The sequence below is a fragment of the Somniosus microcephalus genome, chromosome 16, assembly GCF_052327205.1.
Source record: "Somniosus microcephalus isolate GS21.2 chromosome 16, FLI_Smic_1.0, whole genome shotgun sequence".
NCBI classification, from domain to species: Eukaryota; Metazoa; Chordata; class Chondrichthyes; order Squaliformes; family Somniosidae; genus Somniosus; species Somniosus microcephalus.
The window spans coordinates 106825851-106847583 of NC_141002.1; the positions used below are offsets into that span (position 1 = coordinate 106825851).

The following is a 21733-nucleotide window of genomic DNA, read 5'->3' on the forward strand; positions in this document are numbered from 1 at the left end:
TGGATTGGTTTAGCGCAATGGGCCAAAAGGCGGCCTCCTGTGCTGTAAAAATCTATGGTTCTATAATAAAGGAATTGTTGCGCAAGGAATTATTTTGCAAAAGAAAGGAAGAACTTGTATTTCTGCAGCACCGTTCACAACCTCGGGGCGTCCCAACGTGCTTTACAGCCAATGAAGCACTTTTTGAAGTGTAGTCACTGTTGTAATCTCTCTGGAGTTTAGAAGAATGAGGTGATCTCATTGAAGCATCTAAGATTCTGAGGGGGATTGACAGGGTAGATGCTGAGAGGATGTTTCCCCTGGCTGGAGAGTCTGGAACCAGGGGGCACAGTCTCAGGATAAGGGGTCGGCCATTTAGGACTGAGATGAGGAGGAATTTCTTCACTCAGAGGGTGGTGAATCTTTGGAATTCTCTGCCCCAGAGGGCTGTGGAGGCTCAGTCGTTCAGTATGTTCAAGGCTGAGATCGATAGATTTTTGGCCTCTAGGGAAATCAAGGGATATGGAGATCGGGCGGGAAAGTGGAGTTGCGGTCGAAGATTAGCCATGACCTTATTGAATGGCGGAGCAGGCTCGAGGGGCCGAATGGCCGACTCCTGCTCCTAATTCTTATGTTCTGAAGTAATGTAGGAAACGCAGCAGCCAGTTTGCGCACAGCAAGCTCCCACAAACAGCAGTGTGCTAATGATCAGATAATCTGTTTTAGTGATGTTGATTGAGGGATAAATATTGGCCAGGACACCGGGGAGAAATCCCCAGCTCCTCTTCCAATAGTACCATGGGATCTTTTACGTCATCCGAAAGACAGCGCCTCCGACAGTGCAGCACTCCCTCAGTACTGACCTGGAGTACCAGCCAAGAGTACGTGCTCAAGTCACTGGAGTGGGACTTGAACCTGCAGCCTTCTGACTCGGAGGCAAGAGTTGCTACCCACTGAGCCTTTGCTGAATATTTTGTAACCGTTTGCCAAGTAAACCAGGTAGGACACTTTTAGGGTAACTAGTAGCATTTTGGTTACGGTAACTAGGCTGGTGCACAACGCAATCTTGGTTTCTGTACCTAACTTCAATGTAAAATCCATTTGATGTAACGAGGAGTTGAACACAACTCGAATCACCATGTCTGAAGCTCAGTGTATGCATGGCTCCAGTAATTGTGTTGAAAGTTTGAATCTGCAAAACTTAAAATATTCCCACACTTGATGATTGTTTCGGATTTGGAGTGGAATTTCAGTGGATGTTTTTTATTCTCAAGTTCTTTGCTCTAGAAAAAGACACAGTCATCGGTCGTACTGGAGAATATTGGCTTTCCTCCCTCTTCAGATATTTCTAATGAAATTTCTCTGATTAACTTTGTGTTTAGACCCTACATCATCGTGAGGCATTGGAAACCAGCCGTAACAAACAAGCACATTGAAGAGCTCTCTCAGGGCTACAGGTAATCTCAATATCCATTTAATATTGACGGGATCTTTTTGTTGAAATGGGTAATTAGTGCGCACTGTATCATAGCAGTGTGACGCTGCTTGCACCCGTGATTCTCCAGCAGGCGTGTTCCTGATATTGGGCAATCTGTGCTGGGCGAGGGGGGTGCTGGGGGAGAATCAGTACCTTCCCACAGAGGGAGGAAATTGGTGGCCTGTTCCCCCTCACGCTGCCTTATTTTCCTCCTAGTAACTAGCTGTCGATCAGTATTGGCAGCCGCCTTATTTATTTGCCTGCCTTTTTGAATGTGCATGGTTGTGTGGAAGGGTGCAGAGAGGGGGAAAGGGGTGTTGCATTTTGAGTTTTTTTTTACTCTCTACTCAGGATTGTTTTGCTTCTTGTATCCTGAATCACACTCTGGAGTGCCATGGGATCTTTTACATCCAACTTAGAGAGCAGGCGGGGCCTCAGTTTCATGTCTCATCCGAAAGACGGCACCTCCAACAGTGCAGCGCTCCCTCAGCACTGCACTGGAGTGTCAGCCTAGATTGTTGTGTTCCAGTCTCTGGAGTTGGACTTGAACCCACAACCTTCTGACTCCGAGGCAAGAGTGCTGTCCACTGAGCCACGGCTGACAGATAGGGGGGAAAAAACCATTAATAAGCGCAAATGGGATTCTGGGTTTTATAGTTAGGAAATGAAATTCAAAACCAAGAAGGTGGTGATAAAACTCGCACAAGATATGCGAGCTGAAATTTTGTCCTTTATTCTACTTTTTAAAATTTGAAATGATATAGTCCAATATTTGGGGGGAAGCCACTTTACAATAATTATAAGATGCAAAATAGTCCAAGCTGTCAATTAATTTCTGGAATGTAAATTGAAAATATATTTTTTTAAGAAAGGTAATGATCTGTGGGGTTTTTCATTAGTTTAGAGTATTGTACTCAATTCTTCACACCCCATTGCAGAAAGGATATTGGAGACATGGAAAAGCTGCAACAGAGATTAGCTGGGATGGTGCCAGGAGTGAGGGGATTATAGATGGGAGGAGAGACTGGAGCTGAATTTACCGGAGGCAAGAAGATTAACGGGAGGAGCTGGTATAAAGTGTTTAAAATTGTGGAGGCGTTTGAGAGGGCAAGTACTGAAAGATCATTCCCACTGGTGAATCGATAGCGAGGGACATTGACTCAGGATTAGCACGAGAAGTGTAAAGGGGCAGGGTAGACGGCAAGTTTTCATGCAGGTGGTTGAGAACTTTTGAATACATTTCCACTCGGATATTGATGCAGATTCCATCATATCATTTAAGAGGGAATTAGATAAACATCTGAAGACAAAAAGGTTCAATTCTGAGATTGAAAAATACCCAAAGGTACTCCAACTGTCATAATGCAATGGTTGGTTTAATTTTTACAATTCGTGTGCAGGTCCTTTGAAGATTTCCTGCACGAGGGGTTAGTGGAGTACCTCGATGTCAATGAAGAAAATGATTGCTATATTGCACTTTACGAGCATATGATCAACAAGTAAGTATAGAAACTGCTGCACTTGATGTATCTGCAGGAGTGATTTTAGGTTAAATTATAATTCATTTTCAAGTATAATTTGTTAATTCTGCACAAAGACAATACAAACATGTAATTTTCTTATGTAGAAGCTCCCTCCCTAGGATGATAATACCTGGTTAGAACATAGGAACAGGACGAGGCTATTCAGCCCCTCGAGCCTGTTCCGTCATTCACTCAGATCATGGCTGATCTGCACCTCTGCTCTATATACCCGCCTTTGCTCCATATCCCTTGATACCCTTACCCAACAAAAATCTTAACAATCTCAGTCTTGAAAGCTTCAGTTCTCCCCCAACATCCCCAGTATTTTGGGGGAGAGGGTTCCAGATTTCCACTACCCTTTGTGTGGAAAAGGTGCTTCCAGACATCCCCCTGAATGACCTAGCTCTTATTTTACGTTTATGCCCCCTCGTTCTGTATTCCCCCACCAGAGGAAATAGTTTCTCTGTATCTACCCTATCAAATAATTTTAAACAGCTCAACCAGATCACCCATCAACCTGATAAACTCAAGGGAATACAAGCCTAGTTTATGCAACCTGTTCCCGATAATTTAAGTCTCTAAGCCCTGGTATCATTCTTGTGAATCTGCACTACATCCTCCCCAAGGCAGATCTATCCGTCCCGAGATACGGTGTCACTCGCTGCTCTAACCCTGCTCGGCCCCCACCCTTGCCCTCACCAACCTGCATTGGCTCCCCGTCTCCTAACTCTTTCAATTATGCTCGTCCATAAATTCCCCCCATGGCCTTGCCCCACCCTGGCTCTGCAATCTGCTCCAGCCTGATATCATTTCCCTAACATTCTGCTCCTCTGACTCCTGCTCCCCGTGCATCCTCTCATCCCTCCCGATCCCATCATTGATGGAAGAGCTTTCAACTGCCTCCGTCCACACTCTGGAACTCCTTTCCTAACCCCCTCTTCCTCTGCATCTTTCCCTCCACCTTTAAAAACCTGCTCATAGCCCAGTTCTGGATCAAACTACAGGCCACTCCTCCCTTCCTGGCTCGGCAGCCCGCTTCCTTGTATTGACGTCTAGGGCCTTATCCATTTGGGGGCGTTGCCGCCACCAACTTCTCTCAACCGTCAGGGTCCCGGCCTCTCCCACATGGCGGTGGTTTGGTGGTGAATTCTCTGGTAAGGTCAGACTTGGGGCAGTGCGCGAGGGGTCCGTGCTTGATCAACCAGCTGGGACAGCGGGGGGGGGGGGGGGGGGGAGACAATCGGGGAGGCCATTCAGTCCATCGTGCCTGTGCCGGCTCTTTGAAAGAGCTCTCCAATTAGTCCCACTCTCCTGCTCTTTCCCCACAGCCCTGCAAATTTTTCCTTTTCAAGTATTGATCCAATTCCCTTTTGAAAGTTACTATTGAATCTGCTTCTACCGCCCTTTCAGGCAGCGCATTCCAGATCACAACAACTCGCTGTGTTTAAAAAATTTTTTTTTTTAAAAATTTAAAAAAATTCTCCTCATCTCCCCTCTGGTCCTTTTGCCAATTACCTTCAATCTGTGTCCTCGGGTTACCGACCCTCCTGCCACTGGAAACAGTTTCTCCTTATTTACTCTAGAAAGACCCGTCATCATTTTAAACACCTCTATTAAATCTTCCCTTGGCCCTCTCTGCTCTAAGGATAACAATACAATACAGTACTGTGAAAAGAAATGTTTTGCTGCTCCTAATACACCTGTTCACCATCCTAGAAATTAAAAATAATTCCCTAATTATTGTAATCATTGAGCTAGAAATAACTAAACATGCAATGTCCCCCGTAAGCCGCACTGCCTCTTGCATGGCCTGCCTCCCCATGCCATGCGGCACATTCAGATTTTTGCGCATGCACGGTCTCTACATTGTGATAGCCGGTGAGCGGCCTGCACAGGACCTTGCAGATGACTGCGCAGCTTAACAGGAACATTGTAAACAGGGCGCTCCATTATACTTTACTGCTGACAATTTTGATTTTGTTTTTCTCTTTAAAGTGTCTGAGATGTGCTCTCTTGCTCACTATTACAGATCTACGACCCACTTGGAGATTGAACCGTTTACACTGCTGGGCGTGTGTGCAGGGCTCATTCCCTACCCTCACCACAATCAGTCTCCTAGGAACACCTACCAGTGCGCTATGGGGAAACAAGCCATGGGTAAGAGTTGCTCGCCTTGTGAAAATTTGTGCAGCTTTTGCTTAAACCGCGTCTTTCTGTAAAAGGAGAAACTCTGAACTATATCCAGGAGTTTGTGACCAAAGCATTGAATCTGTCTTGCTGTATTTGGCCGCAATCTTTTCAAATCTGCAATGTAGTAATAAACTTAAGAACATAAGAAATAGGAGCAGGAGAAGGTCAATTGGCCCTTCGAGCTTGCTCTGCCGTGCAATAAGACCATGGCTCATCTTCTACCTCATCTCCACTTTCCTGCACTATCCCCATATCCCTTGATTCCCTTAATATTCAAAAATCTATCGATCTCAGTCTTGAATATACCCAACGACTGAGCCTCCACAGCCCTCTGGGGCAGAGAATTCCAAAGATTCACCACCCTCTGAGTGAAGAAATTTCTCCTCATCTCAGTCCTAAATGGTTGGCCCCTTATTCTGAGACTGTGACCCCTGGTTCTAGACTCCCCAGCCAGGGGAAACATCCTCCCTGCATCTACCCTGTCAAGCCCTGTAAGAATTTTGTATGTTTCAATGAGATCACCTCTCATTCTTCTAAACTCTAGAGAATATAGGCCTAGTCTACTCAATCACTCCTCGTAGGACAATCACCCCCATCCCAGGAACCAGCCTGGTGAACCTTCGTTGCACTCCCTCTATGGCAGGTATATCCTTCCCTAGGTAAGGAGACCAAAACTGTACACAGTTCTCCAGGTGTGGTCTCACCGGGGTCCTATATAATTGCAGTAAGACGTCTTTACTCTTGTACGTAAATCCTCTTGTAATAAAGGCCAACATACCATTTGCTTTCCTAATTGCTTGCTGTACCTGCATGTTAACTTTCAGTGAATCGTGTACAAGGACACCCAGGTCCCTCTGAACACCAACATTTCCCAATCTCTCTCCATTTAAAAAATGCTCTGCTTTTCTATTTTTCCTACCAAAGTGGATAACTTCACATTTTTCCATATTATGTTTCATTTGCCATGTTCTTGCCCACTCACTTAACCTGTCTATATCCCCTTGAAGCCTCCTTGCACCCTCCTCACAACTTACACTCCCACCCAGCTTTGTATCATCAGCAAACTTGGATATATTACATTTGGTCCCCTCATCCAAATCATTGATGTAGATTGTGAATAGCTGAGGCCCAAGCACTGATCCTTGCGGTACCCCACTAGTTGCAGTCTGCCAACCTGAAAATGACCCGTTTATTACTACTCTCTGTTTCCTGTCTGTTAACCAATACTCAATCCATGCTAGTGTATTACCCCATATCCCATGAGCCTTAATTTTGTTTTATAACCTCTTGTGTGGCACCTTATCAAATGCCTTCTGAAAATCCAAATTCACCACATCCACTGGTTCTCCCTTATCTATTCTGCTAGTTACAACCTCAAAAAACTCTTAACAGATTTGTCAAACATGATTTCCCTTTCAGAAATCCGTGATGACTCTGCCCAATCCTATTATTATTTTCTAAGTGCCCTGTTACCACGTCCTTAATAATAGATTCTAGCATTTTCCCTACTACTAATGTCAGGCTAACTGGTCTGTAGTTCGCCATTTTCTCTCTCCCTCCTTTCTTAAATAGTGGGGTTACATTTGCTACCTTCCAAACTGCGGGAACCATTCTAGGATCTATGGAATTTTGGAAAATGACAACCAATGCATCCACTATTTCTATAATCACCTCTTTCAAAACCCTTGGATGTTGTCCATGAGGTCCAGGGGATTTATTAGCTTTCAGTCCCATTAATTTCTCCAGTACTTTTTTTTTTACTAATCCTAATTTCTTTCAGTTCCTCATTCTCGCTAGATCCTTGGTTCTCCACTATTTCCGGGAAGTTTTTTGCGTCTTCGTCCGTGAAGACAGACACAAAGTATTTGTTTAATTTCTCTGCCATTTCCTTATTCCCCATTATAATTTCTCCTGTCTCAGCCTGTAAGGGACCCACATTTACTTTCGCTAATCTTTTCCTTTTTACATACCTATAGAGCTTTTACAGTCTGTTTTTATGTCTCTTGCTAGTTTACTCTCATTCTATTTTCCCTTTCTTTTTCAATTTCTTGGTCCTCCTTTGCTGAATTCTAAAATCCTCCCAATCCTCAGGCTTACTCTTTTTGGCAACATTATAAGCCTCTTCCTTTACTATCTCCTAATACTATCTTTAACTTCTCTTGTTAGCTCCGGTTGGACCACTTTTCCTGTGGGGTTTTTGTGTCTTAAAGGAATGTATATTTGTTGTAAATAATGTATTAATTCTTTAAATGCTAACCATTGCTTGCTTAGATTGAAAAAAATTAACTATAAACGATGACGAAAGGCTCAAAAAAAAAATGACAGGAACAAGAGAGGGTGAAAGGGGGAATCTAATAGAGGTGGTCAAGATCAGGCTTTGAGAAGGGAAATAGTGAGAGTTTGTTTGCCCTGGTTGGTGAATCGGTCACAAGAGGCACAGACTGAGAAGCATCACTGCCAGAGTGATGGGGGCAATTGAAATAATTTTTGCTCACAAAGCGGGCTATTCGATCAAGGACTGCTTTATCACAAGGGGCCACTGAGACGGAGGCTACAATATCATTTCAAAGGGACTTCGCTAAATATTTGAAAAGGCAGACTAGAAAGATGGTGGAGGGGGGAAGGGCAAGGAAACGGGATTGGAAGATGTAGCTCCAGTTGAAGAACACAGGCATGAGGGGCTGCATGGCCTCCTTCCCCGCTGTAACTTCAGTGATTCTATATTATATTGTGATAAGACGAGTTTCTTTCTCGCTGCGTATTCCTATAGAGATATTCCTAGAGGTTGTTTCTCTGAGCGTTGTTTCTGTCGCTGATCTTTCCTGGGAGTGGGTCAGTGGTGCGAGACCAGCGCTAAAGGTTTCTCCTAATTGCTTTCTGTGTTTGTACCCATTTGACATCATTTTCAAAGTGAACAGTTTGTTGCCACACACAGTTAAGTAGGATCAGTGCATACAGAACAGCAGATCGATATATATGCAGAGCCCCTTTGTTGGTTTTGTGTGTGAAGCTTTTTGTGTTTTTGTTTTGGAGTGTCATTTGCAATTCATTGTCTGTTTCTCTCTGTGGCTGGTGTATTCAGCTGCCCAGACCCTGAGCTTGTACAATCAGCTCCCTGGATACAGTGCCCTGTCGTCACTTCTGACGTTGGAAAGCGGGGCGACTGTCAAAACCTGCATGTAAATGTTGAGCAGGCTGAATGCATAGCTATGATTAATGGCACCATCATTACAATGTGCGGCCTTTGTGGAAAAGAACGAGTTACATTTAACTGGGACTGTGTTGAGTATTGGCTGAACTAACTCACCACAAGATAAGATTTACTAGAATGGTACCGGGAGGACTTCAGTTATGTGGAGAGACTGGAGAAGTTGGGATTTTTCTCCTTAGAGCAGAGAAGGTTATGGGGAGATTTAACAGAGGTGTTCAAAATTACGAGGGGTTTTGCTAGAGTAAATGAGGAGAAACTGTTTCCGCTGACAAGAGGGTCGGTAACCAGAGGACACAGATTTAAGATAATTGGCAAAAGTGCCAGAGAGGAGATGAGAATTTGTTTTACGCAGCGAGTTTTTATGATCTGGAATGCGCTGCCTGAAAGGGCGCTGAAGCAGATTCAATAGTAACTTTCAAAGGGAATTGGATAAATACTTGAAAAGGAAAAATTTGCAGGACTGTGGGGAAAGAGCAGGGGAGTAGGACTAATTGGAGAGCTCTGGGAAGCTACATTATATTAGAAACATAGAATGATGCAGCACAGAAGGAGGCTATTCGGCCCATCGTGACTGTCGGCTCTTTGAAAGAGCTCTCCAATTAGTCCTACTCTCGCCTGCCCTTTCCCCACAGCCCTGCAAAATTTTCCCCTTTGAGTATTTCTATTTAAATAAAAAAAGGTACTAAGATGTACAGTGGCCCATTAACAGCAACTGTAACTTCCATTTACAGGTTTGTAGATTCGTGCTCTCGAGATTTTCCTCATTACAAGTTTGGAAGAGGAAGTCTGCATTGATTTAAGTTCCGCAAAACTGCTGATAGTTTTTATTTCTTCGGCTGCCGTGCCATGAATTTCACTGTTTTGTTTCGGATTGAGGTGCAGTCACAATAGCTTCCTCACGTCGTGTTTAAGAAGTTGTGTAGCAAGCAGATTCCACCCGGGGATAATTGGCCAAAGCCCAAGCGGAGATTCTTGCAGAGGGTTTTTATATTTAAATGACTCCTTAGTTCACACTTCAGTAACTGCTACTTCAGCATGTTACTTTTGGAAAATAAACCATCACAAGCAGTTACCAGCACCTAGTCTGTGGGAAGGATGAAATTGTTTCATTTGATGTGACGCATGTACAGTACATTGATTCTACACTTGCCGTTGAGGTACGAGTTTACCAGACGGCAATTTCCCAGCGTCCTGATAGCCTACTATACTCCTCTAGGTGTTTAAAAAGTGGAGAATTCAGGGCATTGCATTCCCTGGATATAAATGGTTCTCCAGACAAGTCTATGAGTTCTCGTATTATAATCGGGAAACTACTGTAAAAAATTAATGAATGAAATCTGACCGAGGAAGAGTCACCTTTATTTGCACCTGCTTCATGCTGGGATTTTGTTTTTTTATCGCCTGTTTTTTTTTCTGGGTCTGCGGCTAAGGGTTCTGATTTGATCTGTACACCAGGGAATGAGCTCGGCAAAGGTTGCTGGTCTGGAATGGTCTGCAGGATTACTTTCAGGAACGCAGAAATGTTATTATTGTGTCCCTGCAGGTACAATTGGCTACAACCAGCGTAACCGGATCGACACCCTCATGTACCTGCTCGCCTATCCTCAGAAACCCATGGTGAAGACCAAATCCATCGAACTGATTGATTTTGAAAAGCTACCAGCCGGGCAGAATGCCACAATTGCAGTGATGAGCTACAGCGGCTATGATATTGAAGATGCTCTTATCCTAAATAAGGCTTCTTTGGATAGAGGTAAGCTATTTTATCGCATAGTGTACCTACAAAGTGCGTGCACTAGACTCACAGAATTATTTGGCCTTTGTTGAGCATTGTAGAAAGACAGAAAGAACTTGCATTTCCACAGCGCCTTTCACAACCTCAGGATGTCCCAAAGCGCTTTACAGCCAATGAAGTACTCCTGAAGTGTAGTCACTGTTGTGATGTAGGAAACGCCAGTTTGCACACAGCAAGATCCCACAAACAGCAATGTGATAATGACCGGATAATCTGTTTTAGTGATGTTGATTGAGGGATAAATATTGGCCAGGATACCAGGGAGAACTCCCCTGCTCTTTTACAAAATAGCGCTGTGGGTTCTTTTACATCCACCTGAAAAAGCAGACAGGGTCTCGATTTAACATCTCAACCGAAAGATGGCACCTCCGACAGTGCAGCACTCCCTCAGTGCAGCACTGGGAGTGTCAGCCTAGGTTTCTGTGCTCAAGTATCCAGAATGGGACTTGAACCCACAACCTTCTGACTGAGGCAAGAGTGCTACCCACTGAGCCAGGGTTGATGCAGTCTTGCTGGCCTTACCAGTAACGCCCACATCCGGAGAACAAATAAGTTAACAGATATATAATATATAACTCCCCACCACCACAATAATGAAGTTTAATTTGCCATGAAAATGGGAACTCAGTCATACTCACTCAGGAAATTAACTCTCTTCCTGGTGCCATAGTGAGTTGTCACTGTCCATTCCCTGCGTGTTCCAGACTATGGATTATAAAGCTGTAACGTTAAATACTACACAGCAGAACGATTGCGCGCTAACTCCATATATCACACACGTGGAGTCCATCCCACAGGTTTAATATTGACCACAATTGATTCATGAGCTAAAAACCGACCCTGGTGCTTGCTAACTCAATCTTTGGAAGCCCATGTGTTCAGTATGAAACAGCACTAGGGTGCCCAATGCTCTCGGAAGGTCTTGGAGCCTCCCAGTATTAAAAATTAATCTCCCAGACACTCCTGCGAGCAATCTGGAAGAAGAACCATAGGCAGTTTCTTCTCCAGTGCCTTTCCGGACAGACTCAAAACAAACAGCGGGGCCGCATGCGCAATCCAGTTAAAGCACACAATAGATAGCGTGGTTTCTGGGGCGTTGGGGATTGTGGATATTGTAGCCGCCATTACAACAACAACTTGTATTTACATAGCACCTTTAACATAGTAAAACATCCCAAGGCGCTTCACAGACGTGTTATCAAACAACATTTGACACCGAGCCACATGAGATATTAGGACTGGTGACCAAAGCTTGCTCAAAGAGGTCGGTTTTAAGGAGCGTCTTAAAGGAGGTGAGAGAGGCGGAGAGGTTTAGGGAGTGAATTCCAGAGCTTAGGGCCCAGGCAGCGGAAGGCACGGCCACCAATGGTGAGGCGATGATCATCAAGGATGTGCAAGAGGCCAGAATTGGAGGAGCGCAGAGATCTCGGAGGATTGTAGGGCTGGAGGGGGTTACAGTGCTAGGGAGGGGCGAGGTCATGGAGGGATGTGAAAACCAGGATGAGAATTTTAAAATTGAGGCGTTGCCGGACTGGGAGCCAGTGTAGGTCAGCGAGCACAGGGGTGATGGGTGACTGGGACTTGGTACAAGTTAGGATACGGAGTAGCAGAGTTTTGGATGAGCTGAAGTTTTTGGAGGGTGGAAGCTGGGAGGCCGGCCAGGAGAGTGTTGGAATAGTCGAGTCTAGAGGTAACATGGGCATGGATGAGGGTTTCAGCAGCAGGTGGGCTGAAGCAGGGATGGAGACGGGCGATGTTACGGAGGTGGAAGTAGGTGGTCTTGGTGATGGAGCGGATATGTAGCCATAAGCTCATCTCGGTCAAATACCACACCAAGCTTGCGAATGGTCTGGTCCGGCCTCAGACATTGGACTTGGGAGGTCACACGATGAAACCTCCCAGACTGCAATCCAACCTTCGTTGGCAACCGTACACTGATTCTCGATTGCCATCACCCTAGTAACCCACACTTCTAGCTACAACTGCCAAGTGAGCACATCACAGAGCTGCAACTGTGTATCGCAGTCCATGCAGCAAGCCCCCATGGTGCTGACTGCAAAGAACAATATTTGCTGTTTTTTTTTTTACAAACCTATTATACCGTGATCCTCTGCGATGAGATGTTAAGCTGCGTCCCCGTCTGCCTGCTGCAGTGGTTCAGGTGGGCACTATACATCCCATGGCACTATTGGAAGAAGAGCAGAGAGCTCCCTTGGTGTCCCAGCCGATAATCCTCCCTCAACCAAGAAACAGATTAACTGGTCATTCAGCCCTTTGCTGTTTGTAGGATGCTGCATTCAGCTACACAGAGGCCAGCGTTTTCAGATCCTGTGTTTGCTGGCCTGCGATTTTATACTCCTAGTGAATGATTGGGAAATTGGGCAGCACGGTGGCATAGTGGTTAGCACTGTTGCCTCATAGCGCCAGGGACCCGGGTTCAAATCCGGCCTCGGGTGACTGTCTGTGTGGAGTTTGCACATTCTCCCCGTGTTTGCATGGGTTTTCTCCGGGTGCTCCGGTTTCCTCCCACAGTCCAAAGATGTGCGGGTTAGGTTGATTGGCCATGATAAAAATTGGCCCTTAGTGTTAGGGGGGATTAAATATGTGGGGTTACGGGGATAGGGCTTGGGTGGGATGGCTGTCGGTGTAGGGACCGGGTGCTAGGGTTTGGATGATCAGCCATGATCTTGTTGAATGGCGGAGCAGGCTCGAAGGGCCGAATGGCCTACTCCTGCTCCTAGTTTCTATGTTTCTAAATCGCAGTCCGGCAATTGAATCATAGCATGGTTACAGCACAGAAGGAGGCCATTCGGCCCGTCGAGCCCGTGCCGGCTCTCTGTAAGAGCATTTCCGCCAGCCCCACTCCCCCGACCTTTCCCCGTAGCCCTGCAGATTTTTTTCTTTCAGGTACTTATCCAATTCCCTTTTGAAAGCCTTGATTGAATCTGCCTCCACCACCCTCTCAGGCAGTGCATTCCAGATCCTAACCACTCGCTGCGTAAAAAAGTTTTTCCTCATGTCGCCTTTGGTTCTTCTGCCAATCACCTTAAACCTGTGTCCTCTGGTTCTCGACCCTTCCACCAATGGGAACAGTTTCTCTCTATCTACTCTGTCCAGACCCCTCATGATTTTGAACACCTCTATCAAATCTCCTCTCAACCTTCTCTGCTCCAAGGAGAACAACCCCAGCCTCTCCAGTCTATCCAACTAATTGAAGTCCCTCATCCCTGGAACCATTCTTGTAAATCCTTTCTGCACACTCTAAAGCCTTCACATCCTTCCTAAAGTGCGGTGCCCAGAATTGGACACAATACTCCAGTTGAGGCCGAACCAGTGTTTTACACAGGTTCATCATAACTTCCTTGCTTTTGTACTCTATGCCTCTATTTATGAAGCCCAGGATCCCGTATGCTTTTTAACCGCTTTCTCAACCTGCCCTGCCTCCTTCAATGATTTGTGCACACATACCCCCAGGTCTCTCTGTTCGTGCACCCCCTTTAGAATTGTACCTTTTAATTTATATTGCCTCTCCTCATTCTTCCTACCAAAATGTATCACTTCACACTTTTCTGCGTTAAATTTCATCTGCTATTTATCTGCCCATTCCACCAGCCTGTCCTCTTGAAGTCTATCACTATCCTCCCTTGAAATTGTGCCCTGTACACCCAAGTCCAAGTCATTAATATATATCAAGAAAAGCAGTGGTCCTAGAACCGACCCCTGGGGAACACCACTGTATACCTTCCTCCAGTCTGAAAAACAGCCATTCACCACTACTCTCTGTTTCCTGTCACTTAGCCAATTCCGTATCCATGCTGCCACTGTCCCTTTTATTCCATGGGCTTCAACTTTGCTGCCAAGCCTATTATGTGGCACTTTATCAAACGCCTTTTGGAAATCCATGTACACCACATCAACCACATTGCCCTCATCAACCCTCTCTGTTACCTCATCAAAAAACTCAGAATCAAGTTAGTTAAACACGATTTGCCTTTGACAAATCCGTGCTGGCTTTCCTTAATTAATCCACATTTGCCCAAGTGACTTAATTCTGTCCCGGATTATCGTTTCTAAAAGCTTCCCCACTACCGAGGTTAAACTGACTAGCCTGTAGTTGCTGGGTTTATCTTTACACCCTTTTTTGAACAGGGTGTAACATTTGCAATTCTCCAGTCCTCTGGCACCACCCCCGTATCTAAGGAGGATTCAAAGATTATGGCCAGTACCTCCGCAATTTCCAACCTTAGCCTCCCTCAGCATCCTAGGATGCATCCCATCCGGTCCTGGTGACTTATCAAGTTTAAGTACAGACAGCCTTTCTAGTACCTCCTCGTTATCAATTTTTATCCCATCCAGTATCTCCACTACCTCCTCCTTTACTATGACTTTGACAGCATCTTCTTACTTGGTGAAGACAGATGCAAAATACTCATTTAGTACCTCAGCCATGCCCTCTGCCTCCATGCATAGGTCTCCTTTTTGGTCCCTAATCAGCCCAACCCCTCCTCTTACTATCCGTTTATTATTTATATGCCTATAGAAGACTTTTGGATTCCCTTTTATGTTAGCTGCCAGTCTATTCTCATACTCTCTCTTTGTCCCTCTTATTTCCTTTTCCACTTCCCCACTGAACTTTCTATATTCAACCTGATTCTCACTTGTATTCTCAACTTGACATCTGTCATGCGCACTGTTTTTCTGCTTTATCATCTCTATCTTACTCTCTATCTCTTTCATCATCCAGGGAGCTCTGACTTTAGTTGACCTACCTTTCCCCCTCGTGGGAATGTACTTCAACTGTATCTGAACCATCTCCTCTTTAAAGGCAGCCCATTGTTCGATTGCAGTTTTGCCTGCCAATCTTTGATTCCAATTTACCCGGGCCAGGTCCGTTCTCAACCCACTGAAGAAGCAGAAACCTCCCGATCAATAAGTGTTATTTGTTGTACGCAAACTTTTCACGTGATCGGGCACTCTTAGCGCAGATTTTTCTTAAATTAGTTGCCGGAACCCTGGTATAAACACACAATGCATGATGGGACTCGAGAGGTCCCGAAAACACTGAGTTCTGTGCTGGGTTTATTTTAATCTCGCTTCCTCCTACATCCCGCTGTGCAGGAGTATTTGAACTCTGAGTGTGTTTGTTCCTCAGTAAGATACTGCCTATCCTGAAACTGGTGGTGTTGTAATGCAGAGGCAGTTGTTGTTATAAGAACACAAGAAATAGGAGCAGGAGTCGGCCATTTGGCCCTTCGAGCCTGCTCCGCCATTCAATAAAATCATGGCTGATCATCTACCTCAACTCCACCTTCCTGCACTATCCCCATATCCCTTGATTCCCCTAGAGTCCAAAAATCTATCCATCTCTGTCTTGAATGTACTCAACCACTGAGCAGTTACTGTAAAGCTCCCTCCTCCGGGTCAGTGACACAACATTGTAAAGGTAGCGAGGGAAATGGCTGCCATGGCTATTCCTTAGCATTCCACCTGCAGTCTCTTTTGCCGCCCTGGCAACATGGTATTGGACGAGTGCTGTAACGCCAGCAGCCTGCCCGCTCGGACTCCACCGGATGTGTTTTACAGACACTGGTTTTTGCAAGTTTTTTTTAATAATGGTAATAGGAGTTTCCAAGGCTGGTGCCTTGGAATACCGATTACTCTAAAGCCCTTCCACCCCCTGACCTCACTGGCACTGCCCACCCTGCCTCTTCCCACCACCCCTGCCTCTTCCCACCACCCCTGCTTTTGTTTGAGTTTATCAGCGGCACAGCAACCTACTGCCCCAAGCGAGGAGCAACATTAAGTGCCCGTGAAAAGTGTGCATGTCTTTGGAGACTGACTGTTTCAGGAGTGCTTGGTTGTACTAATTGTTGCATTTATTCTTGTTCTTTTCTTTCAGGTTTTGGAAGGTGCCTGGTGTATAAAAATGCAAAGTGTACGCTTAAACGTTACACCAATCAAACTTTTGACAAAGTCATGGGTCCAATGCTCGATGCTGCTACACGAAAGCCAATTTGGCGGCATGAGATTTTAGATGCAGACGGCATTTGCTCACCAGGTAAGGGAACATAAGCGATTGTTGGGTTAGAGCAGAGAATGAACAAACTAGCATTTTATTAAAATACAGCAGGGTGCGGCCCTCCTTTCAGTGACTGACTCCTGCTCACAGCAAACAAAGCTCCTTTAAGCTGCAGTGAGTTTTTTTACATTGAGTCTGCAGCACAGAAACAGGCCATTCGGCCCCACTGGTCCGTGCCGGTGTTTATGCTCCACACGAGCCTCCTCCCACCCCCTTCATCTCACCCCATCAGCATATCCTTCTATTCCTTTCTCCCTCGTGTTTATCGAGCCTCCCCTTTAAATGCACCTGTGCTATTCACCTCATCCACTCCCTGTGACAGCAAGTTCCACATTCACACCACTTTCTGGGTAAAGAAGTTTCTCCTGAATTCCCCATTGGATTTATTCGTGATTATCTTATATTTATGGCCCCTAGTTTTGGACTCCCCACAAGTGGAAACATTTTTGCTACGTTTACCTTATTGACCCTTTCATTATCCTAAAGACCTCTATCAGGTCACCCCTCAGCTATCTCTTTTCTACAGAAAAGAGCCCCAGCCTGTTCAGTCTTTACAGCATCAGGAAAACTCAGCAGTAATCATTATTTTTTAAATCAGAGTTCCCGCTCATTGCTCAGGGACTGACTTAGCAGAGAGAGAGAGTGTGTGTGTGCAAGGTGAAGACAGAATCGGACATCGCTGTGATGCCTCTCTCAGTCGAGTAGTTGGCTGGCATCGGCTGCCTGGAGCCCAAATGCATGAATAAAATGAACACTTTGGTAGGTACCAGCGGACTGCCAGTGGCTGTGAAACCGTGCCCAGCATTACTCACCAGTTCCAAAAAGTGAGGATCAGGGGCAGAAATTAGAGGCGAAACGTTTAACTTTCATTGTACTTGTCCGATCAGTACAATGTAGAGGAGGAAAGCGAGAACTGTAGTTAGTCACTGGGAGGTGGATATTGGATGGACTGCATTACTTTCAGAGTATCTCTGGATAGTTCCAGCTGTACTAAAATAAAACGTGCAGTTTATCCTTTTTCGTTGATCAGAATAAATCTTGCTCTCGCTGATTTGCAGTGAATCACTCTGTAAATTGGAATTTGTGGAAGCGTTTCACACTGGTCCTATTGCGCAGTGTCAGCTCCTGATGAGAAACAGTTTCCATTTCACCTTTATTTTTGCTTAGGTGAGAAAGTGGAAAACAGACAAGTGCTGGTGAACAAATCGATGCCGACAGTTACACAGACTCCGCTAGAGGGGACCGCACAATCCCAACAGCCGCAGTTTCGCGATGTCCCAATCACGTACGTTCAAACGCCGATCTCTCTCACCCATCCTTCGAAAAAAAAAAAAAGTGGAAACTGGGTGACTGAAGGATGATGGAAAATTCTTATGCTTGCTATTTAAGGAACAAAAGAAAGAACTTGCATTTATATAGCACCTTTCCCATCCTCAGGATGGCCCACAGTGCTTCACAGCCACTGAATTACTCTGAAATGCAATTGTTGTAATATAGCTAAGCACTACAGTCAATATTGCACCTGGCAAGCTCCCAGTAAAAACAATCGGGTAAAAAGGAACATAAGAACCTTACGAACAGGAGGAGGCCATTCAGCCCCTCGAGCCTGTTCCATCATTCAATCAGAACATGGCTGATCTGTATCTGAATTCCATTTACTCGCCTTTGCTCCATATACCTTGATATCTTTACCCAACAAATATCTATCGATTTCAGTCTTAAAAGCTCCAATTGACCCCCAGCAACACAGCCTTTTTGGGGGAGAGTTTTCCATATTTCCACTGCCCCTTGTGTGAAAAAGTGCTTCCTGATTTCACTCCTGAACAGCCTGGCTCTAATGTTAAGATTGTGTTCCCTTGTTCTGGGCTCGATCACCAGAGGAAATAGTTCCTATCGAATCATAAGAACATAAGAAATGGGAGCAGGAGTCGGCCATTGGGCCCCTCAAGCCTGCTCCGCCGTTCAATTAGATCATGGCTGATCTTCTACCTCAACTCCACTTTCCTGCACTATCCCCATATCCCTTGATTCCCTTAATATCCACAAATCTATCGATCTCTGTCTTGAATATACTCAACGACTGAGCCTCCACAGCCCTCTGGGGTAGAGAATTCCAAAGATTCACCACCCTCTGAGTGAAGAAATTTCTCCTCATCTCAGTCCTAAATGGCCGACCCCTTATTCTGAGACTGTGACCCCTGGTTCTAGACTCCCCAGCCAGGGGAAACATCCTCCCTGCATCTACCCTGTCAAGCCCTGTAAGAATTGTGTATGTTTCAATGAGATCGCCTCTCATTCTTCTAAACTCTAGAGAATATAGAGTCATAGAGTTTTACAGCACAGAAAGAGGCCCTTCGGCCCATCGTGTCCGCGCCGCCCATCCATCCCTGTCCAGTCTAATCCCATTTTCCAGCATTTGGTCCATAGCCTTGTATGCAATGGCATTTCAAGTGCTCATCCAAATGCTTCTTGAATGTTGTGAGGGTTCCTGCCTCTACCACCCTTTCAGGCATTGAGTTCCACATTCCAACCACCCTCTGGGTGAAAAAGTTCCTCCTCAAATCCCCTCTAAATCTCCTGCCCCTTACCCTGAATCTATGCCCCCTTGTTATTGACCCCCCTACTAAGGGGAAAAGTTCCTCTTTATCTACCCTATCTATGCCCCTCATCATTTTGTACACCTCAATCAGGTCCCCCCTCAGCCTTCTTTGCTCCAAGGAAAACAACCCCAGCCTGTCCAGCCTCTCTTCATAGCTGAGGCGCTCCATCCCAGGTAACATCCTGGTGAATCTTCTCTGCACCCTCTCCAAAGCAATCACATCCTTCCTATAGTGAGGCGACCAGAACTGCACACAGTACTCCAGCTGTGGCCTCACCAGCGTTTTGTACAGCTCCATCATAACCTCCCTGCTCTTATATTCCATGCCTCGGCTAATGAAGGCAAGTATCCCATATGCCTTTTTAACCACCTTATCTACCTGTTCCGCTGCCTTCAGGGATCTATGTACATGTACACCAAGGTCCCTCTGACCCTCTGTACTTCCTAGTGTCCTACCACTCATTGTGTATTCCCTTACCTTATTTGTCCGTCCAAAATGCATCACCTCGCACTTTTCAGGGTTAAATTCCATTTGCCACTTTTCCGCCCATCTGACCAACCCGTTTATATCGTCCTGTAGCCTGAGGCTTTCCTCCTCGCAATTTACCACCCCACCAATTTTCGTGTCGTCTGCGAACTTACTGATCATACCTTTTACATTCTCATCCAAGTCATTTATGTAGATCACAAACAACAAGGGACCCAGCACCGATCCCTGAGGTACCCCACTGGACACAGGCTTCCAGTCACAAAAGCAACCTTCGACCATCACCCTCTGCCTCCTGCCACTCAGCCAGTTTAGGATCCAACGCGCCAAGGCACCCTGGATCCCATGGGCTCTTACCTTCTTGACCAGTCTCCTATGTGGGACTTTGTCAAAAGCTTTACTGAAGTCCATGTAAACCACATCCACAGCATTTCCCTCATCCACCCCCCTAGTCATCCCCTCGAAAAATTCCATCAGATTGGTCAGACATGATTTACCCTTGACAAAGCCATGCTGACTATCCCCGATTAATCCTTGCCTCTCCAAGTGGAGACTAATTTTGTCCCTCAGAATTTTTTCCAATAATTTCCCTACCACAGATGTTAGGCCGAGTCTACTCAATCTCTCCTCATAGGACAATCCCCCATCCTAGGAATCAGTCTGGTGAACCTTTGTTGCACTCCCTCTATGGCAAGTATATCCTTCCTTAGGTAAGGAGACCAAAACTGTACACAATACTCCAGGTGTGGTCTCACCATGGCCATATATAATTGGAGTAAGACGTCTTTACTCTTATACTCAAATCCTCTTATAATAAAGGCCAACATAGCATTTGCTTTACTTGCTTTGCTGTACCTGCCTGTTAACTTTCAATGATTCGTGTACAAGGGCACCCAGGTCCCTCTGAACACCAACATCTCTCGCCATTTAAAAAATACTCTGCTTTTCTATTTTTCCTACCAAAGTGGATAACTTCACATTTCTCCACATTATATCCCATTTGCCATGTCCTGGCCCACTCACTTATTCTGTCTCTATCCCCTTGAAGCCTCCTTGCACCCTCCTCACAACTTACATTCCCACCCAGCTTTGTATCATCAGCAAACTTGGATATATTACATTTGGTCTCCTCATCCAAATCATTGATATAGATAGTAGAAATAGAAGAATATTTCAGATGACTACGTGGCTAGAGGAATGGCGCCAGGGGGAGGGATTCAAATTCCTGGGACATTGGAACCGGTTCTGGGGGAGGTGGGACCAGTACAAACTGGACGGTTTGCACCTGGGCAGGGCCGGGACCGATGTCCTATGGGGGAGTGTTTGCTAGTGCTCTGGGGGAGGGTTTAAACTAAAATGGCAGGGGGTTGGGAACCTGAGCAGGGGGACAGAGGAAAGGGAAACAAGCATAAAAGCAAAAGATAGGAAGGAGAAAAACAAAAGTGGCAGTCAGAGAAATCAACGGTTTAAATGAAACATGGCCACAGTAAATAATAATTCTAATAGGTCTAAGAGCGTTAAAAAAACAAGCCTGAAGGCTTTGTGTCTTAATGCAAGGAGCATTCGTAAAAAGGTGGATGAATTAGCTGTGTAAATAGAGGTAAACGAATATGATTTGATTGGGATTATGGAAACATGGCTCCATGGTGGCGAAGGCTGGGAACTCAACATCCAGGGGTATTCAATATTAAGTAAAGATAGGCAAAAAGGAAAGGGAGGTGGGGTAGCATTACTGGTTAAAGAAGGGATTAACACAATTGTAAGGAAGGATATTAGCTCTGATGATGTGGAATCTGCATGGGTAGAACTGAGAAATACCAAGGGGCAGAAAACGTTAGTGGGAGTGGTATATAGACCTCCAAACAGTAATGCGGAGGTTGGGGATGGCATTAAAAGGGAAATTAGAGAAGCGTGCAAAAAGGGCACAGCAGTCATCATGGGTGACTTTAATCTACATATAGATTGGTCTAACCAAATTAGTAACAATACTGTGGAGGAGGAATTCCTGGAGTGTTTACGGGATGGTATCCTGGACCAATATGTCGAGGAACCAACCAGAGATCAGGCCATCTTAGACTGGGTATTATGTAACGAGAAAGGATTAATTAGCAATCTTGTTGTACGAGGCTCCTTGGGTTGGAGCGATCATAATATGATCTTTATTAAGATGGAGAATGAAGTAGTTGACTCAGAGACTAGGGTCCAAAATTTAAATAAAGGAAACTACGATGGTCTGAGGCGCGAATTGGGTAGGATTGATTGGGGAATGTCACTCAAAGGGTTGACGGTGGATAGGCAATGGCAGACATTCAAAGACCACATGGATGAACTACAGAATTTGTTCATCCCAGTTTGGCATAAAAATAAAACAAAAGGTGACTCAACCGTGGCTA

The 21733-nt window shown here is 45.3% G+C and overlaps 1 protein-coding gene across 1 annotated transcript in view; it reads left to right on the top strand.

The window, feature by feature from the left end:
* The window catches only part of polr3b (polymerase (RNA) III (DNA directed) polypeptide B), a 112243-nt gene that overhangs the window by 59875 nt on the left and 30635 nt on the right, over positions 1-21733 (top strand). The window contains exons 17-22 of the mRNA XM_086009694.1: positions 1362-1436; positions 2857-2955; positions 5009-5136; positions 9924-10133; positions 16075-16233; positions 17422-17539. Of these exons, the coding sequence (XP_085865820.1) occupies positions 1362-1436; positions 2857-2955; positions 5009-5136; positions 9924-10133; positions 16075-16233; positions 17422-17539 (789 nt within the window). The remainder of the gene's footprint in view (positions 1-1361; positions 1437-2856; positions 2956-5008; positions 5137-9923; positions 10134-16074; positions 16234-17421; positions 17540-21733) is intronic.